The sequence below is a fragment of the Ascidia mentula genome, chromosome 4 (genome assembly GCF_947561715.1).
Source record: "Ascidia mentula chromosome 4, kaAscMent1.1, whole genome shotgun sequence".
In the NCBI taxonomy this organism is placed as follows: Eukaryota; Metazoa; Chordata; class Ascidiacea; order Phlebobranchia; family Ascidiidae; genus Ascidia; species Ascidia mentula.
Window position 1 is genome coordinate 18,908,009 of NC_138569.1, and position 19,487 is coordinate 18,927,495.

The 19,487-nt window shown below is 37.5% G+C and overlaps 1 protein-coding gene across 6 annotated transcripts; it reads left to right on the forward strand.

Moving 5' to 3' along the window:
* Positions 1–5,862: 5,862 nt before the first annotated feature.
* LOC145897602 (neural cell adhesion molecule 2-like) lies at positions 5,863–19,220 on the forward strand. Of its 6 annotated transcripts, XM_082985957.1 has the most exons (22): positions 5,863–6,046; positions 9,766–9,923; positions 10,221–10,365; positions 10,740–10,883; positions 11,220–11,354; positions 11,511–11,613; positions 12,133–12,212; positions 12,576–12,668; positions 13,040–13,176; positions 13,277–13,433; positions 13,723–14,051; positions 14,193–14,318; positions 14,476–14,608; positions 14,802–14,945; positions 15,462–15,589; positions 15,674–15,779; positions 15,964–16,056; positions 16,283–16,396; positions 16,523–16,652; positions 17,374–17,466; positions 17,848–17,991; positions 18,181–18,832. In XM_082985957.1, exons 1-22 carry the CDS (start codon positions 6,004–6,006, stop codon positions 18,263–18,265), a joined length of 2,820 nt encoding a protein of 939 aa, XP_082842083.1. In that variant the 5' UTR covers positions 5,863–6,003; the 3' UTR covers positions 18,266–18,832. The 6 variants fall into 6 exon arrangements, with proteins under 6 accessions (XP_082842083.1, XP_082842085.1, XP_082842086.1 ...); XM_082985959.1 differs by lacking the exons at positions 17,374–17,466; positions 17,848–17,991; positions 18,181–18,832 and adding exons at positions 16,827–16,845; positions 18,839–19,219 and having other exon boundaries at positions 16,523–16,656; XM_082985960.1 differs by lacking the exons at positions 17,374–17,466; positions 17,848–17,991; positions 18,181–18,832 and adding exons at positions 16,822–16,845; positions 18,839–19,218.
* The last annotated feature ends 267 nt before the right edge of the window (positions 19,221–19,487 follow it).

The following is a 19,487-nucleotide window of genomic DNA, read 5'->3' on the forward strand; positions in this document are numbered from 1 at the left end:
ACCCAGTCAACCCTTCTGAAACTTTCCCATCCTGTTCCAGACGCGTACACTTAAAGGTCAGCGGTTACACGGTTGAGTACTTCCACAGCCGCCACCCTTTTGTGTGGTATACATTCATTTGAAACTGCTTTCGCCGAAATGGTTTAAATAGCTTATAAAAAGGACTGTTTGGCGTGGCGACTTCACGTGTAGCCCAGCACTAGACTGATTAACTCCAAAGAATGCCTGTCGATGGCTTTACAATAAAACACGGCTCTATACAGTCCTCGCAACTCATATAAAGTCATGTTGTTAGTCTAGGCATCACCAATAACAACCTGTCCGCTCATTTACTAACGACTAAAACGACAGTCCAGTTATATGGCTACCTTTATTAGACGTGGATTTCAACCTAGGGAGCTTCGAAACAGACTCTTAACGTTGGTGGTGTGGATATCTTGTAACTTTAAAACACACTAAAACGCATTTACAGACAGAAAGCATCCTTTCATTGACTCAACCAGTCTGGACTCTGGAACTGTGACCGCTCCATCCAGCTCACCAAGCGCGAACTTAATCGCCCGCGGCTGTGTAAGAAAAAATATCGTGTTTTTAACCAATTACTTGATTAACAAGCCTTGTATCCGGGTACAAAGAGCACGAATTATGATCAAGGTTTCTGTTTGATGTTGTAATTATAATTACCTTTACTTGCAATGATCTTAAACCGGGTTGAAATGTACACCGTTTTTTCTTTAAATTTGTAAAAACGAGTTACGCTTGACTGCGTTTGTCTGGTTCTGTTTGCGCACGCTCGCTGTCGCCTTCCAAGCATTTTCTGTGCGTGATCCGAGGTGAGAGGTCATCGTATTTATTTACTTGGGGTCGGTGTAACGCAAGTAGCATCAAAAGTGTAATAGATAATTAGAGCATGAATAAATTTTTAAAATGCACGGAAGTTGTACCGTAACTCTTCAAAATGCCTTGACAAAGACAACATCATGTGGCAGTTGTTGGCGGCGGGATAACTTAAATTCGTAGCTGCGTGTTTCGAAGCGTGTGACATCCTAAAACTACGGCTAGTAAACAACACTCACTGCCAACAAAACATGATTATAATGATGAAAGTGACGACAAGGATTGTTAATCGAACAAAATAAATTTGTTTTTCACCCTGCGGTTATCACACGGTTAAGAAACTCTGCTGTACCTCATAAAAAGTATTCTAACCTTAAACGCCTTCCAGCTTCCTCTACAACCTGTCCGCTAACGTTACAGAATGAAACAGAGAGCACGGTCGTACAAAGACGGTCGTACAAACGCCAATATTTACATTTCATGAAAGCAAACTGAAATCATACCGCAAATTAAAAGACAAGCAAGTGGTCAAAGTTTTCGGCTCCAGTCAAAGGCGTGTCTAATGTTTCCTCTGCAAACAGGTACCACGTGCGGCGCACCTGGGCCCATACAAGTGTACAGGGCCCATTGATGTCAAAACTGGGCCAGCGAATAGCATTGTTTGTGTTGAAACTGAGGGATTTCCACAGCGAAGACTTGCAATCTTATGTGATCTGGAAAAGTACTCACAGTTCCTCATTTTTTCTCTCAACGACCCTGTCTGCAAGTCTTTATGCCAACTTCAATACGTGATATAAAACATAACTTCCACTGGGACTACTAACTCTTAGCCTCGCTCTCACGGCGCACTATCTATTTATTTACTTAACCTAATTCAAATCCCCTCTATCCTGTTCACCAAGTGGGACGTGAGGTGCCATGATCTACAATCCGCTTGAGGCAGCAGTAGCACTTTTTGCAGGTTGTGTCGCGGTCGAACTTTCGCAGTTTTTTTACCACACCGCGGGGTGATTGGCAGCATCGGTCAAGCGCTCGACCCACATACCAAGAAGAAAACCTGACCAGGATTCCTGGCCGAAGTGGCGTTGTTATATATATGCGAATTCTTCTTCAAAAAGGTTGAAGTATTTAAAAACTGTATTCGTGATATTTTATTCAAGTTTATTTTGCACAAACACAATAAATATACAAAGTAAAATGGTATGGGCATCGATAAAACTATAAGGGTTATCAAATCAGGCGCCCGTGTTTAGATGATATCCTCATTAATATCTCTAAATCGTCACAATTTTTTTGATTGCGTCGTTGGAACACTTTGTAAGGTGAAGGTGCGTCACAGGTTCGTGGAAGTCGGGAAACACTTTAGAATAGAATGGTTATTTTTGATCTCATGTAATTGTATTTCGGCCTGTTATAGACAACACCGTCAACAACTCATCTGGAGGGATATCGCAGGCTTGTAAACAAATCCCAAAGCAACATTATTGCCCATACTGTTGAAAACATTCACATGTTAAATTTATTTCAAACGTTTCGGCAAGAACTTATACCCTCACACTTCTGCCTCACTATTTCTGTTCAAGTTTTAATGTGTTTTTGTTTTTGTTTTGTGCCGTTTGCTGCGTATTTTCCTCCTCTGGGGGTGCGGGAACGATAACAATGATATATGACGTCACCATCCACGCGAGTCTTATCTACGATCTCCTATATAATGCTGGAGCTAGACCATAAAACATCTTCATTCGCAGAATTGTAGTAAATCCGTTAATAGTGTTCCGAACATTGGAAATAAATCGTAGTTAAACAATACACGTATCGTAGTTTGCAGGTGGATCGCTGTTAATCGAAGAAACACATTACCTTTGGGTCTTTTAAACGACCGATCGATCAGCATTGGCTTAAAACCGTCCACTTTGCCCACGCGCGTTCATTGTTCGCAGAAGTACAAGTGGATTCTCACCCCAAAGTCAAGTACACTGAACTGGTGGCCAAGAGCTAACTAACGTGTCGTTCCTGAGTTAAAGTTACGATAACAGACCCTGCATATAGGTTTGTAAATGATATTGTTGTTGAGAATCCTAGGTTAGGGAAGGGAGAAATATGTAACTGTGCAAAAGTATTTGGTTCATTACGGAAGTGTTGCTACTATAAGGTTGTCACGCGTCATGATATTCCTAAGAACAGGTCAAGTCAAGATTTTAGTGTTGTGCGCCAGGAAGAAAAGTGCTTTAACGTCGGGGTTATGAATAATGCATTTTGTTGCGGCTTGAATGTCAGTAATTGGTGGTTATTATATACAACATAAATTCACGTATTTGGGATGGCATATTTTCAGTGCCACAAAAGCAACCTAGTTAAGTGGTATTGCAAATAAGACTTTAATTATGTCCGGAATATAAATCATAATCAATTTCCGGGGCTTATCACATGTGCAAAGTACAAAATTAAACCCAGAAGATCAAGTTTGCTTTTCGTATACATTGTGTCCAGTCATATATCAGTTGGAGCAGAGTCGTTGGTGATGGGAATATCGCCCAATTCTAAGCAAAATTTGCTGTGAAAACATCTTTAAATTCAATCGACTACACCAAAGATTTAAATGATATTGGTTTCAGTCTATTTAATTGGGCAAAGTTGAACTTTGTGCCAAACAAGGCTGTTCATTAGATTGGGACATTGGATGTATAGTATTAAAATAGCTTAGAGTCACAAAAACATGGCTGCTTCGCAAAAGAACACTATAGTTCAAGCTACATAGTGTAATAAGGGAAATGAATAAAAGGGGACTATGCGGCAGCGACATTAATTTCACATGGCTTCGTGTGGTGTTGCGTCAACTTTTGCACGAAACGGTGTGAGTTACGCTGTGCGGTTTGCAAGATTTGGGAATTGCGGTTCTGCATTCCGTCACAGGCAGACAAAATAAAATTGGAACCGGCGTCGCAAAGTTGGAGACTGACAATGCTGTCAAGGCCCCACATTTACATGATATCAAGAACAAATACGACAAAGTTGTTTGCTGTATGGTCACTGAAGTTCGAATCCCTGTGTGGTCAACCAAAAGATTTGAATAAATTTGAAATTACAGCATTCCTACAATATTTTTAATTAATTTTGAGGTGTGGTTTATACAATGCACAAACTTTCACCACAATTGAAGAAATTGTGCAGAAATTGTCGTCCTATAACGTATAATTAAGGCAATTAATTTGCTTTCATTCTTAACAGATTTACGAATTTCCTTACAACGATCATAGATTTCAGAAACAATGTTTTGTTTCCACGCAAATATCAAATTTTGTATTGCCACGCTCTACCAACATGTTGTAGGGACAATTTATTGGATAATAAAAAGTTATCATTGGACCCAGACAAAAATGAAAACATTAATAGCAAGTAGTAAACGCAGTTTAGCATCTTATATGCGTAAAGCATCTGTTAACAAACATCTGCCCATCCCACAAAAGGCCTGATCATTAAAACACGACACAAAAGGGTGGTCAGTATTAAGGCGCATTAAATTCATTATCCCCCACTAAATCAAATTATAGTGCGGCACAGTGAGACTTGGCCAGGCGTTATATTGGCAAAAACCGTCGTTTTTGCTTTTGTGCTGTCCCTTGGGACAATGACCCGCGTTTCAACTCAAAAAATTCACAGCAATCGCCAGGCATTTATAATAAACATATGGCCGTTGCCTTTACGTCGGTGCCGCCTTTTGTAGAACGATGAACTGGCTCGCTTACTCCCTTGCGAATTTAGAAACAAATGTCAAATTCTGTTTGGCGAAGTATATGCCTGTTGTTTTGTTACATCTTGGACTTCAGACCGGTTGCGTGGTCTATAGTTACAGTTGCTAAATAAAGTGAAAAACATAGGGACTAACGAAAAGCTACAGCAAAATCAAAATATTGACATTTTTACAACAAGCTGTGTCAGATAATAATAGCGTTCCCAACGCAGCAGTTGCTAATGAGTACAATCGAAGCTGCTTCCCAAACTTAGTTCAGATGTATAAACGAATTGACTAGTTTTATTTTCAAGACATAATTCTGGTAATTCATTGTTGTAGCCTAGTCAGTTATGAGTTTTTATTCTCTAAAAAAACTTGTGTTCGTTGTGCATTGGTAACATGGCTTTGGTCCAGTTTGTCGCAAAAATGTCAACAACAAAACTGGCAGCCAGTGAATTGCACAAGGCCAGGATGGATGTAAAATTAGGTTGATCTAGTTGAGTGCCATGAGCACAGCTGTACCAAGTGAACCAATTACAGAGGCCAATCAGCATCGCCACGCTCTTGCAAACACGCGCACCACAGGCCGAAAAGTCCGTTAGGAAGGCAAGTGTGCCTCGTGCCATCTGTCCCTTGCGCTATGAATAATTTAGCGATCTTTTTTCCCTGCCGCGCCCGCACTCCAACTGCGAAATATCGGCCGGGGAGTTCTTGTTCTCTGTTTTTGCGATAGTGGAAGGGCGGGCGTTGTGTTTTTGATCAATCTCAGCGCGCTGCGGAGCATATTTAAAGGAGTTACCCTCTTCTCTCTGCCCTCCCGAACTGCATGCCTTTGCTCGGGCAGCTACTGCAAATCCTTGCTTCCGAGTTCAGAAAATCGATTTAATGTCAACCAAGGGAAAGTTAGCTGGCAGCGAAACATGTTTACAAGACAACGTGTTTGTGAAGGTGGTGTTAGTCTAGCTTTAGTTCATGGCCACTCGCTATTCGTTTGTTGTAAGGAGTGAGAGTTCATCGCACAAAGTCGCTTTGTTTTGGGATTACTGCACTATAGTGACGTCACTGCTCTTAAGAAAATGTCGAATAGATTTGCAAGCATAGACGAAATTGCGTCATTCTTTATGAATTTTGTATGAGGTTCAACGCTTTCGGCACAAGAGTGCGATGTCTGCAGTTGTGCGGCGTGTTTGTTTTATTTTGTTGGGCATTGGAATGCCAACATGTTTTTGATGTTGTTTAAGTTATGTGTCATGACAAGTACATTAGTGAAACGATGTCTTATTTTTAGGTTGGATTCCAGCATTATTCTGTGGTAGAGAAGAACATTTATTTACTTCAAATCATTTATTGTCTTTCAACATCTGCAACTGTAGGTTTATTGTGGCTGTTGATAAGATTGGAAACACCAGAACACTTGAACACAGAAGTGAAGTATGCAAGTTGGGTTATTTATCATTGCCCTCATTGGGGTTGCTGGTAAGTCTTAGTTTTTTGATTTTTTGTTACATCTGTTGCTTAACATTGCATCATGCCAATATTAAGAGTTTTGTTAATGTTCTACAATGTAGCCTACCTGCAAAGTTTTTTCATTAAAAATGTTTTAACTTAGGATTTTTTAGTTTGTCTTGTGATTTGGTTTGACAAGCTAGAATTAGTTGAAATATTTGGTTTAAATTTCAACAATACATGGCATTGTTTAAACATCAAACCATAAGTGACATTCTAATCAGCACCCTAGTGCTAATAGTAATAAAACTACAGTCTATTGATCAGGCAAGGATGGTCAATAAATATCCAATATTCTGTCTGTGGGGTGGGGAGGGAAAGACAAGGCTTATTTAATACCAACCAAATAGGCCGTTGTTTGTATCTCGTGTACGGTTTCCTTCCTTTACAATAGTTTGGTCCGTGGGAACCAGAATAGTTTGTCGAAAAACGTTTAGGAAGTGTGTAAAGCTATTTCTCCCATAGAAGGATTCTTGCATCAAAATTAATATACGAGTGGAGTTGATTAATTGCGATGGTGTTTTGCTCTGGGCTTGTGAATTTCGTCCTGTATTGCATGTTATCAACACAAAAAAGAAGTCCGTTGTTCGCGCGTTGTATTTGTTTTTATCAGTGCACGTTAGTCGTCACAGCTTTTTTCGGAAGTGAAAACGGTTTTACATTACGTAGAATAAACCTACAGTCTTTTCCATACTTAAAAAACAACGCCAAAAGTCAAAAAGTGCATGAAAAGGTTGGCGTGAAACACAGAGCCACGTCTGTCAATCTATTTGACAGCATCCATCACCCTGCCAACTTGTTGACCGTAACTAGTTTGTGACGCCTGGATCGGAAACATACCGGTGTGAACGATCGACCCTTGACAAGCATTTCATTTCTAGAGACCGGCAGGTCATGCACACTCATGGCCTTTTCTGGAGTCATTTACGACGCAAAGCCAATTAGAAACTGATAGGCACTCTAGGGATTGGGATTCGCGTTGTTGTGTCGAACGATTGGGTCGTCTTGGAGCGTATCTGGCATATATTGAATTTTCGCCCTTTCGGATTTGCAATTGGACACTTTTCTCAACACTTTACGCCTTGACCTCTCTTGTTTTGTTGTTGTTTATTCTTTGACATCTATAGTTGTACACAAGGGCTGGTGTGGTTTTTCTTTTTTTTAAATTCACAAATATAAGGAAAGTGTGTAACACTATATGTGCAAATGAAAAAGCCTAAAGTGGCATAAACTAGTCGTTCTTGCACCAATTTGTGCAATACATAATATATATTGAAACAGCCTGTTGACGTATGTATTTTCCCATTGCCGATGTAATTACAGCGCCCGTCAGTAGTTCTCTAAATATTTTAGTTGATTTGCCGCATAACAAAATAGTGTATCGATTGCCTGTTCGATTAGTTAGGTCTTCCGCATCGCAGTCGCCAAGTGCGCGGAAAGACCTCCTGTAATTTCCCAACGGGTCGATGTCATTAAGGTTTCCATTAAAAACTGTTTTCCGTTAGACAAATGACGCGTCAAACGGAATGTAGAACAAAGTACCGCGGAGTGCATGTGCACAAACACCGTAAATGAAACTACTACGTTTTTGACACGCGACAAATTAAAAGGTGATCCCAACTGACTGCTGTTGCACAGTAGCAACATGTTTTCTTGGTTACACGGAAGCCAAGCTCCTTCACAATCTTTTTCGATAAAATATCGCCTGACTTTGATTTGACCGCTGTACTGAAATTGTCAGACAGTATGAAAACTTAATTTTACCCACTGCGTTTGTGCAAAACGTGAAACATGGACACAAACGTAAAAAAATTAGCTCATCGATTGTGAACTGAAACAGAAACACACAAAATGGGAGGCATAGTGCGTTTCACCATGGGACAAAAGCCAAAGCCACCGTTTGTTCAAATTTGTACGGCAGTCAGCGCAGCATGTGGTGCTTTGTTCTGCGCGGATATTTCTTGTGATTGATCGGATTAGTTTGTCGTGTTGCTGTGTTTTAACTCCCGGCCGATATCGGTTTGTTTTCTCTATTCAAAACTATCGACGTAAGTCTGATTTCGCTTATGGATTAAGTAGTATTTAGGGTTTCTTTTGTGTTGAAATTTTGTATATTTTACACACCGCAGAAATACTTCAACAATAAACGCCCTATTTCCGTGGGCTCAAATCCCCGAAAGGAATAAATCGTCTTAGCAGCACATAGATTTGTAATATTGCTTGTCGCGAACATTAGAAACCAAACGTTAACATCGGAAACACCACATGGCAAGCGTGTTGCAATTCATTTGCTACGACCGGTTTACGAGCTTTAGTATCCATTTGGGATAGCGATCCTTTGTCTTCCAAGCTGTTACTTTATAGAAGCAACATATGTTTAAATGCCCTGTGAACTGACTTGGTGTTTTAATTTAATCACTACTAGTCGGTCCCTAAAGTCCATCAGTCGATGGTTTGATGTCGTTTAGTGCCAGATATGTTATACGAGGTCGATTGATGGCAGATTGCCTTTTATGAAATGCGTGTCAAAGGCAATGCATTGGGTGATGTTCCAAGCGTTTATTTGGGTAGATTTGTTCTTTAGGTATAAAGTCTGATTATATTAAAAAAAATCTTGCAGTATTTACTATAATACATTTGGACACAGTACTAACATATGAGTGTTGTTGAGAATTGTGAATGACTATGAATGACGAATTCATTAATAATCGCTCTTAACTGCCATGAAAAACACAGCGCAAATTCTATTTTAATTTGTTGGAAAAACAGTGTTTTGCCTGAGTGTTCAAAACTGTTAGTTGTTACAAACTGTTGTTTCAACGCGCGGGTCTTCAAAACTTCAATTTAAACAACTATTTTAATTGAATTTTCCTATCTTTTAATGTGGTACGCCGGTGCCCTGGGGATTGGGATATGTCTTGAAACACAAGCATAGCCCTATAGTCATAGGAGAGAATGCCAATTTCACAACTATTGGTGAAACGTGCCAGAAAACGATCCATGCGCTGTTTCGAGTCACGTGACGTCATGCTCAAAAATAGTAACAACGTCTTTTTTGGACTAGAAAAAGTCCGGGTTTTTCCAGATTAGGTTATACGTTTATCGCTAATGTTCGTTCGAAATACGTATATATACCAGGTGCTTTTCGTAGATCGAAAGGTTTAATTTGATCTTGTTATATTTGTTGTCGTTTCAACATATTCAAGCATGAGAGTAACGAAAATAAAATCGCAAGCTCAGTAGGTTAGTGGCCTCTCAAGTTCTAACTTTTCGATAAGACCGCACTTGTCTGCGGAAAGTTACACAAGTTAGATAAAAGCCAGGCGTGTCAAACATGACCTAAAACACAAAGAAACCGGAGTGAAACCTGTGTTATGTCAAACTTTTCGCATTCTAGTAGTGGCATGCCGGGCAACAACACGGCGCGTTCATTCTGAGGCGAGCAGACACGTGGTAATTGAAAGAGCAACAGCTGAACGCCGAGCTGATTTGCCCCGCCCGTCTTGCGTAACTGCACTCAAATAAGTTGCGCGCTTAAACGGCGACCGCTTGCCACCTGTTGCGAATCAAGGCGCTACGTGTGTGTTTGTGCAACCGAAATGACTGTATCAATATCATGAATATTTCACTTTTGATTGTCCCTGGATTGTTGAATTTTTAAATTCAAGAAAAACTGCTTTTGTTTTTAGTGGCACAAGACACCCTTGTGGACATTCGCATTCAACCGGAAGGGGCTCAGGACTTCTCTCGTCATGACAGAGTTCTTATCACTTGTTTTTTCGAAAGCTGGATCACCGACCCACGATGGAAACTCCCTGGTGGTGTTCAAGTAACAAACACAACACAAGTAGGAACTTAGTTAACTATTGCATCAAATTGCAAAATTTTACCTGTGTAAAACATTTTCATGTAAAAGTAAACATGTTTCTCCTCAATTTTGCCCATGAGGTAAACACACTTGCGTAGCTAATAATTTGGATATGAGTTCATCTGATAAGTTTGATAAACATTGTAATACATATTTTAAACAAAGTGGCCAAAAGAAAATGTGCTTTTATATATCTATTGTTAATCAACTGTACAAGATAGGAAGTTGAGTATGTGTGTATAAATTAGCCAGTAACTAAACTGGATAACTTTGCAGGGTTTTACATTGGACAAGGAGGAAAAGACTCTCTTCCTCACCATACAAAACATTACATCGAACGATGCTGGCATGTATGAATGTCAGGGTTACAACCAAAACACCAACGATACTGTGTCCACTTCATTAAGGATTACTGTATACGGTGAGGAGAACATAACATAAATTTGGTGTTAAACCAGCTTTTTGTAAAATGTGTGTTTTAAAAACTGTTTAAGCAAACTTGGGCAGATTTTTAAGTTAAGGTAAAAGCACTTTTGATGATAAGTATGTTTGTATACTTTCTTTTCAAGCTCTAAATAAACTTTTTGCCACATGCATATTATGTACTGTAGAAATTAATTTTCAATGTTCAGAAATTTTTTACATTTTTAGCATAAAATTGCAAGATTTTACATTCTGATATATTTCTGTATCCTCTATTTGGGTGGGACTAAAAAATTATTCAACTATTTGCTTTTTATAGTTTAGTGTACTGTTTTTACATTTGTATATGTAAAAAATGTTTGTGTTATGCAGACCCTATAAAGTTTGTAAATCCCAAGGAAAACCAGGCGTTTGAACAAGGACGAACTGTTTCCGTGCAGTGTGAGGTATCTGGAAACCCCCCAGCCACTGTTATCTGGACAAGGGAAAGCAACAAATTTACCAAAGATCCTGCGAGTATGTCATTATTTGTGACATAAATAACAAATAAATATTTGGTTGTTATTTATTTGACATGTTAAACATTCAAGTATTTGGTTTTAGTGCATGATCTGTGAAGAAAATACTCCCAAGATAATATGTTTGTAAAAGAAGTTTCTGAAAATAAAAATTTTGTTTGTATGAATAAAGAACTAAACAATTTTATTTTGTTAATATCAAGCTATTAAGTTACTTACTGCTCATTGATTATTATGCAATGTGAATGGGTTGGTTTTGTCATGAATGCAGAAATTGGTGACAATAATATTATTATAGAAAAAAAAGGAACTTGAATTTCTATGTGTTGTATAGACCGAGTTTATGAAGATTCCACCAATCTTGTAATCCAAAACATAACAAAAGCTGATGAAGGGAATTACGCGTGCGTGGCAAGACAAACTACTAAAGCAAAAGAAAAAATACTGGAGATATTCGTTGATGTCCAATGTAACAACACTCACTACCAATATTTTATTTTGATGTGATGTATTTTAATGTAAACAAGAAATTTTACAATCTTGCTGCCTTAATCTCTAAAACAACTAACTTGTTGAAATATGTCTTGTTTTCCATAATGGTACAAAAGTTATTTCATGATTACAGATGGACCAGCTGGAATTCAAGTTCCAACACTGGTTAAAGGCATTGCTGGTTCAGACATCACCATCACATGCGAATCAGACGGTGAACCAGATCCTTCTTTCAGGTAATACAACTTTGTTTATGTATATTTTAACCTCTTTTTTGATGATAAAATAACATTCATATAGGATGTTTGTAATCTACAAAACAACAGGTTTTGTTTTTATTTGCCAAGCTTTGTACAAATATTTATGTTTCACAATCTCAAGTAAAATTTTACTTCCAAACGGAATGTTTCGGTAAATTTTGTTGACGAATATGTGGGGCATCCGGTTAATGCATTTGTTTTGTTCCTGCTTGGCAAGATCTCCTGTAACTCAATACTTATCGATTAAAGAAGCGTAAGATCTTGTCTTAAGAGTGCACTTTGCATTATCCATTAGCAGCAACCTCAGAGTCAAGTTTTTGGTGACACATTTTTGTCATTCAAATAACGCAGTGGAAAAAGGGACCCCTTGATATTGTCACAGAAACTTTGCCTATATACACCAATTGTTTCTTGCATCTAGGAATTTTGTATATTTTTGCAGAAAAAGTGTGTTTATGGTTATATTTTGTGGGTAAAAGTTTTGTCTTCATTTAGATGGTATCGGGGGGCATCACAATTGGTGGAAAATCGCATCACGGAAAATATAAGCGTTGATGGAAGAACTCTCACACTGGGTAGCTAAAGTTATATTTTTCAGTTCATATTTGTTGTTTGTAAATGTTGAAAAGCCCAAGAAAGTTTGCAAAGGAAAACATATATCTTTTTTTTAAAGCACACGAAAAACACTGATGCCCTCAGATGCTTGTGATAATGCCTTTTTTATTTGCAATATTTGTGTGCATTGTTTTTTTTAATTTTCTTACAATGATTGCCTTTGCCAAAGCATCATATACCCATTCATATCAGTTAAAATATTAAATTTATGACATATATGCTTATGCAAAATTAGTTCTTGCTATAGTAAAACTGGAATAGAATGGCTATAAAACTAAAAGGTTTTGGTCGTAGTAGTATTAAAGACCACCTGTATTTTACAGTTAATCCAAACATAACGGCATCTGGTGAATACACTTGTGTGGCTGAGAATGTACTTGGCAATAAAAGCAACACAACTCAAGTAGTGATCCTTGGTGAGCACAAATTTGTCTTTTCTATGATATTTAGTTTTTCTTCACGGAAAATTTCCTTTCAAAAACCTGGCACTCGTTGTAGCTTTGGGTTATACATATGCCACTTGAAAAACACTGAGCACTACATATGCTGGCTATTTAGTTGATGGAGAATTGCCTTCTGGGAGTAAATTCACAAAAGGATTTGATAAATTCATTCTGCACTGTGCCATATTCCGTCTCTAACATAAAGTTTGTTTGAAGCTGTACATAGTTTATGGCATCACAGTTCCAAAAAGACATTAGTACATCGTGGAAGTCTTTTTAACAGTTATACAAATAAAAATCATAAAATGACTGTCAAAGCGAACATATATTTTCCACTTTTTTAGTGCATCCAAGCTTTGTGGAGCAAAACAACATGACTGTGACAGAAAATCAAGATGGAACAATTAGTTGTGTGGCAACAGGTGTCCCTGGTGCAGATGTGAGGGTGTATAAAAACGAAGAACTGTTGGAAAATGGAAAAGTGAGTCCTGACCGTGTTAAATCCAGTTAACGGTCTAGTAAAATTTGATAATTTCCTCCCCAAACCAATTGTTTCAACAAAAACATAAAAATTGATTTAGATTAATCAGGAATCGTCGATGACAGTTGACTACTTGACTAAAAACAAAGCGACTGTCACTTTCCGACCAGCAACTTTCATGGACGACGGCGATTACAAATGTGTGGCAACTAATGAAGCTGGTGTAGCAGTCTCTTACATCACACTTAATGTTCTATGTAAGTAGTTTAATGTTTTGAAAGTAAATGAATTGCTTGTGTTCAGTGTTTATAAATAAAGACCAAACCATCACACAGTTGTTTTTTATGATGTAAGCAAACTTTTCCTCACTTCAATGATAAATACTTTTGTCTGACCTGTTTCGTTGGCATTTTAGTAGACTATTTTATAATGTGTATTAGACAGATACTGTCTCGTGTTTGTATGGTTTCAACCTGGTATTACCCGCAACACATTGTTCTAATTAACATGGTATGTTAAGTACAAAAACACTTTTATTTTATACAGATGCACCACGAAAAGCAATAGTGCCCAAGGTTTATGCTTGTATTGGAGGCCAAGCTGAGCTTTCATGTTCTTTTGAGGGAAAACCATTACCGAGTTTAAGCTGGGGTGACATACCCATGTCAGATGTTACTGAGGATGTCACAGAAAGCATGCCATCCCAACCAGAAGATGGAGCTGGGCTCAACAAAACCTTGCTGTCGTTCACCAGTGAGTCTGTGGATGAGGTAGTGGCGGATCCAACACAGCCTCCAGTGTCACGCAAGTTTGTTCCTGTTATGTCAAGTGACAACATTGATGTAATGAATGACATGGGGCAGCTCTTGCTTAAGGCAAGTCAAACTTTTTGCGTTTTGTTATGTAGGACTTATATACATAAAACAGTAGTAACATTTTCAATCATGAAAGGTTGTCATTTATCATTTGGCAAACTGTACAAAAATCTACATGTATTTAAACAAAACTATCTCTAGATTCAGTTGGTCGATCAAAGCAGCTTTAAAAATTATTACTGTCAAGCTACAAATGACCATGGCTCAACCATTGCCTCTACTCAGCTACTGGAAGCAAGCAAACCTGATGTGCCGACCAATTTAATGGTAACTTTGTATGCAACCAAAGCTGCAAAAATTTTCTGTTAAATTTTTTTTCTGTTAAAGTTCAAATTGTGTCGTTACTGATTGGTTGTAATTTTTTTTGCAATTGCCACCAATTTCATTGTATTTAGAAATTAGGTAACATCAAGTTTTGTCTTAGATTTCAAGAGTTGGAACACAAAATGCCACAGTGACATTTTCACCCCCTGACAACGTAACTGTTCCAATCATGTCATACACGGTTGAAGCTCGATCTACCGCTGACCAAAGACTTTCTGCTGTAGTCATACCAGGTGGGAGGGTGGATTGTTAAGTCTTTTTTTGCTTTAATTTTATGATATGCGTTTGATTTTTTTGTTATATATTTCTTTAAAATCGTATTATCAAATGTAATTACAGATCATGAAAATAGAACTGCAGTAACAGAAAATTTGTTTCTTGTAACTTTTCGCACACTAAACTTTATTATTTTTTTACACTTTTCAGATGACAATCTTCCATTTCTTGAATTAAGCCACACCTTTACAAAACTGCAGCACAACACCAAATACAGAATATTTGTGAAGGCTCAAAATTGCCAGGGTGAAGGAAAGTATGCGAAATCTCGTCCGTTCACCACAGAAGTGATCAGTGAGTTGAAACAAACACATTGTGTAGACCTGCATGTTTGTTGTTGTAAGGAAACAAGTTGTTGTTATTGCTTCGGTCGCATGGGTACCAAGATTTAGAAGATTACTTATAGACTGGAGCTTTTCAAAGGAAATCATATATACCGTTGTATATCTTGCAATGTTGTTTTAATGTTGTACATCGTCGTCTGGTAGTTTTTTTTTTGCCATTTTTTGTTATTTTCTTGATACAAGTCGGTTTCCTAAACTGTACTTAGTCATTTTTAACCCTGCATTTTTGTTGCATGTGCAATTACATCGCATGGCTCTATCATTTGCATGTACAGTCAGTAAGTATTTGTATTAAATGTATATACATTGTTCAAAAGAACCAAGTTTGTAAACTTTTTTAAAGCCAACTATATGTGGTTTAGCTAAAAGATTTTCTTGAAAACATTGATATAATTATTAAAAAAGCACATATCATACTAGTTTTAATATTAACATACTTATAAAAAATTGCTTACATGATGTTCAGCTAAACCTGGCCGTGCTTCAATTGTCACACCAACCGAACCATTGGAACCAACTTCATACTCAATCCAGTGGAACGTGGGAAATACTGGTGGTGGAAAAATTTCTAAAGTTGATGTTACTTACTGGCCTGTAAGTTGTCTTGTCCTAATATAATGCTTGCTCTGTTTCCATTTTTAGTATTTTGTGAGCTTTACCATTGATTTCTGTTTGAAGATAACCAAAGGAGGGAACAAAACAATGCCACCTGATGATCAGGTCACCACTGTCACATATCAAAGCACAGATAGGGAGTTTGTTGATCAGAAGTTTGCTCTCTCAGGTTTGTTACTTCTAAAAATTTTATGTAAAATGTAATTTATCGTTTTCAATTTAAAATAAGTGACTATGATCCAACTGTGAGGTCATTTATCTTTTGCACAGATTCACCAGCTATGAAGAATAGTACATTTACTTAATGTTTTGCACAAACAAAAGTTCAGAATTTAAACTTTGGTTTGTTTTAGGTTTGAAGCCAGAAACCACTTACCGAGTCAAATTGACAGTCACCAATGAAGTTGGGTCTGCTCATTCCTTTTCAGAGTTCAAAACTCCTCCAAGTAAGAATATTATTTATCTTCAAGAATTTAATATATTGCAATATTACTTGTAATAGTCAACTGAAGTCTTTGGAAATTATTTCTTGTGCATTTATTTCATCGATGTATCACTTTTAACAGATCCAATTTATTAGATTGTAATTAAAACAACAAAAACATAATATTCCACTAAACGCGGCAGAAAGTCCAGTCTAATAGTTTCAGATTAAAGAATTGTTTGTTTTAGAACCAACTGAAGCAACTACTACAGGAACGGGCAGGGATTTAAATGCAGGAGCTTCAAACGATCTCATTATAGGAGTCATTGTTGCTGTGGCATTAATTTTGCTCATCATTGTGGGTAAGAGCAAATTACAAGTCCAACATTTTATTGACTTTTGAAAATTTTTGTCGATTTTTTTTTAAATTTCAAGTTTTCTTGGCATACCTATGTTATTTTGACCTTGTTGTTTTTAACTTTCTCCAGATATTTCCTGCTGCATTTCACGCAAGTGCGGTTGCACCCATTTTATCTACATCAATACCTGCGGCGCATCGAAGAAGGATTCAAAAACTTTGGAAAACAAAGATTTGGAGGAAGGGTCTGCTGAATACAGGTATGTCAACCACAGTGTGGAATTATATGGTTATAAAAGATCAATTTTTTGAGCAAGTAGTTGCCTTATAAAATTAATAAAACACAACAAAACTGTAAGTTTAATCAAAAGCTACACAAATATTAAAAAGTACTCTTAGTCTTTTTGTTTTGCTATATTTTTATGTAAGGCAAGGAACTACTGGTACTTATAGGTAAGAATGTGAGAGTGAAGTGAATTCCACAATGCTTTGTAAATTACTTTTTTTTTGTAAATGTAACTGCTTAAAACATTGGCCAATTCTACCATTGCCTCATGCATGGTTTGGTGAATTCAGCTAAAGCATTGAGCATGATTATTGTTGTTTTTTTTTAATTTTTATGCTACTTAAAAGTTTAGTGATATAGTTGACAAACCTTTAATGGTACAAGTTATTGTTAACTTATGAATGGTCACAATGCTTAAATCCAAAAATTCAAGATTGGTCTTGACCTACAATGGAAACTTGCTCTGTTTCAACAGTTTTAAAGAAATAATGTTATGCCAGATAAAGAACCAGAATGGTGTTACCACTATTTAATAATATGGTTGTAGTATATATGAAATATGTAGTATATATTTTTAAATACATATAGTACTAATGTATATTATATATATTTATTGCCAACATATAAAACTTCTATTTAAATAGACACAGTGTATCATAAATATCTGACCCTTGCAATGGATATTTCAAAAACAGAAAAAACAATAAAAGTGACGAGGTCACTGCTGTGAGCAGTGGTGACAAACAACCTCTAACCGATGAAGCAGAACCAGTGGCTAATGGCACTCAGTATGTTTGAATACCATTTAATGTGGCGTTGTATGTTGGGTGTTGTTTCATGATGGTGTCCAATTGTCTTTAGTGTTAAATAGCTGGTTGGATATAAAAACGACAAAGATGAATTACATAAGTTTTTGTATAGCTCAAATACTAAAAATTATTTTTAAAAACCTGTTGAAGTTGGTTTGTTGTGCAGTTTACTTGGTTTGTCTGTGATTTTTTACTTGTTCATATGATTTTTATTTGTATTAAGTGACGTAAGTTAAAACTATTTAGCCATTACTTAAACTCACATCAGTATAACTAAGGATACACATCCTTCAATTTTGTGTTTAAATTTGGCTTTTTGCATGGCCTTGTGTTGTGATCATACCACATCTCCATTCCTAGACAAGAGCATGGCATTGTTAATGAGGAAACCCCTTTGAACGACGAACAAGTGTTGAACGGTGAAAAACCAACCTCTGCTGAAACACCACTGGTTGCAAATGAACAGGACACTCCAGCAAACTCACCACTGGAGGGCAAGCCAGAGTATGTTAACACAGTCAGATTGCGTTGTATTGTTTGTGATAATGATGGGAGGTAGTAGATTTTTTCACCAGGGAGTAAATATATTAGGGTTTTAGTGCTAAAGGTAAAGCTTCTTGATAAAAGTTAACAATATTTTGTGTATTTTTGTTGTTAAGTTCAAAATTTACCATCATACCAAACTTCCTTTAGAACCAAGCCACCTATTAAATCTGATGACGTTACTGTTGCCGTTGGCAACGCCGAAAAGCCTAAAGTAGAGGAAACCACCGCATGATGACGTCATATTATCGTCCACGTCACAGTTTCGACACTCCCGTCGTGCTATGACGAATGCATTGACGCGACGTCACACTCCTATTTCCTTTGCTTTTATTGCCACGCACGTCACCATCATGACGTAGCGCTTTGCTTGACGTCACTTGGTCTGGTGCGATTTGCTTTTTCGAAGTGATTTTTGTGTCGTTGCATGTTTATCGCCCACAGCCCTGTATACATAATCACAACTGTGTGACCATTCCGCTCCTGCACACTGCCCAACGTCATAATGAGGTTATGTGACGTCACAAACCGACGTCATTTTGAATTGCGTTTGTATATAATGTAAAATATTTATGCTGTGGCATAGTGTTACATTTGTAATCTCGCTTTGATGTAAATAATGGGTGTGTGTCTTGTAGCGCCCTGGTACTGAGCCCTCATGGAAATGAAGCAACTTGTGCTTTTTTTCCTTTCTCAGTTGACTTTTTCGGGTTTCAAGCTCGCCTATGTTTCGAGTTTTCGTTTCGGGCAACCGTTCTTTCTTCAGCTTTCTGCAATTCTATCCTTCTCTTGTTTTTTTTCGTTCCAGCGAGAAGAGAACAACCTAAACATCGAGTAACAAACAAGAAAATATCACCACTGGACCTTTCCTGCAAGCGAAACTTGCGAAAACCGTGAAGTTTAACCTTTTCGGACGGCACAACAACCTCACCAGCACGCCTGGAAGTGTTTTATTTTGTGGTGCCATCTTATTTCGCGTCGCTCAACCAGCAATTTACCACAATACTCGTTTTCCATCCCCCTGTGTGACAACGCTTCAGGTCTGAAATTAACCTGTTTTCCCCTAATTCTAAGTTAAGGCGCTTGCGTTACTTTTGGTTCCGACCGGTCAACCTTGATCACGTGACTACGATTGCCGTAACTTGGATCATTTTTCTTTGTACGATGTCGTAGCAATAAAACTTCGGTGTTGACAATGAAACGTCATTCTTTTGAAAAGTAGCAATAAATTGTTTTTACCACATGAAATCCACCAAACCAGCAACACTTCTTTCACGTGACACAAGTTAACCTTCAATTCAATTTTAAATGTTGCTGAACAACTTTGTGTCCACGCTTCTAGTTTTAGAAAACATGTTTCGCTTTTTATTAAAGCATCTTCAGTTCTTTTGAAAGTGAGATTTGATGGATATGGCATTCCTTGATGTCTCCTTCGGTGTTGTTGGATCAGACAATGG

What these genes read in the sequence shown, in the direction of transcription:
- LOC145897602 (XM_082985957.1), top strand. Translation starts at nt 6,004, where the DNA reads ATGCAAGTTGGGTTATTTATCATTGCCCTCATTGGGGTTGCTG. An exon ending in TTGATGTTACTTACTGGCCT is followed by an intron (nt 15,590 to 15,673) that starts GTAAGTTGTCTT and finishes TTCTGTTTGAAG; the next exon opens with ATAACCAAAGGAGGGAACAA. An exon ending in CCAGTGGCTAATGGCACTCA is followed by an intron (nt 17,467 to 17,847) that starts GTATGTTTGAAT and finishes CTCCATTCCTAG; the next exon opens with ACAAGAGCATGGCATTGTTA.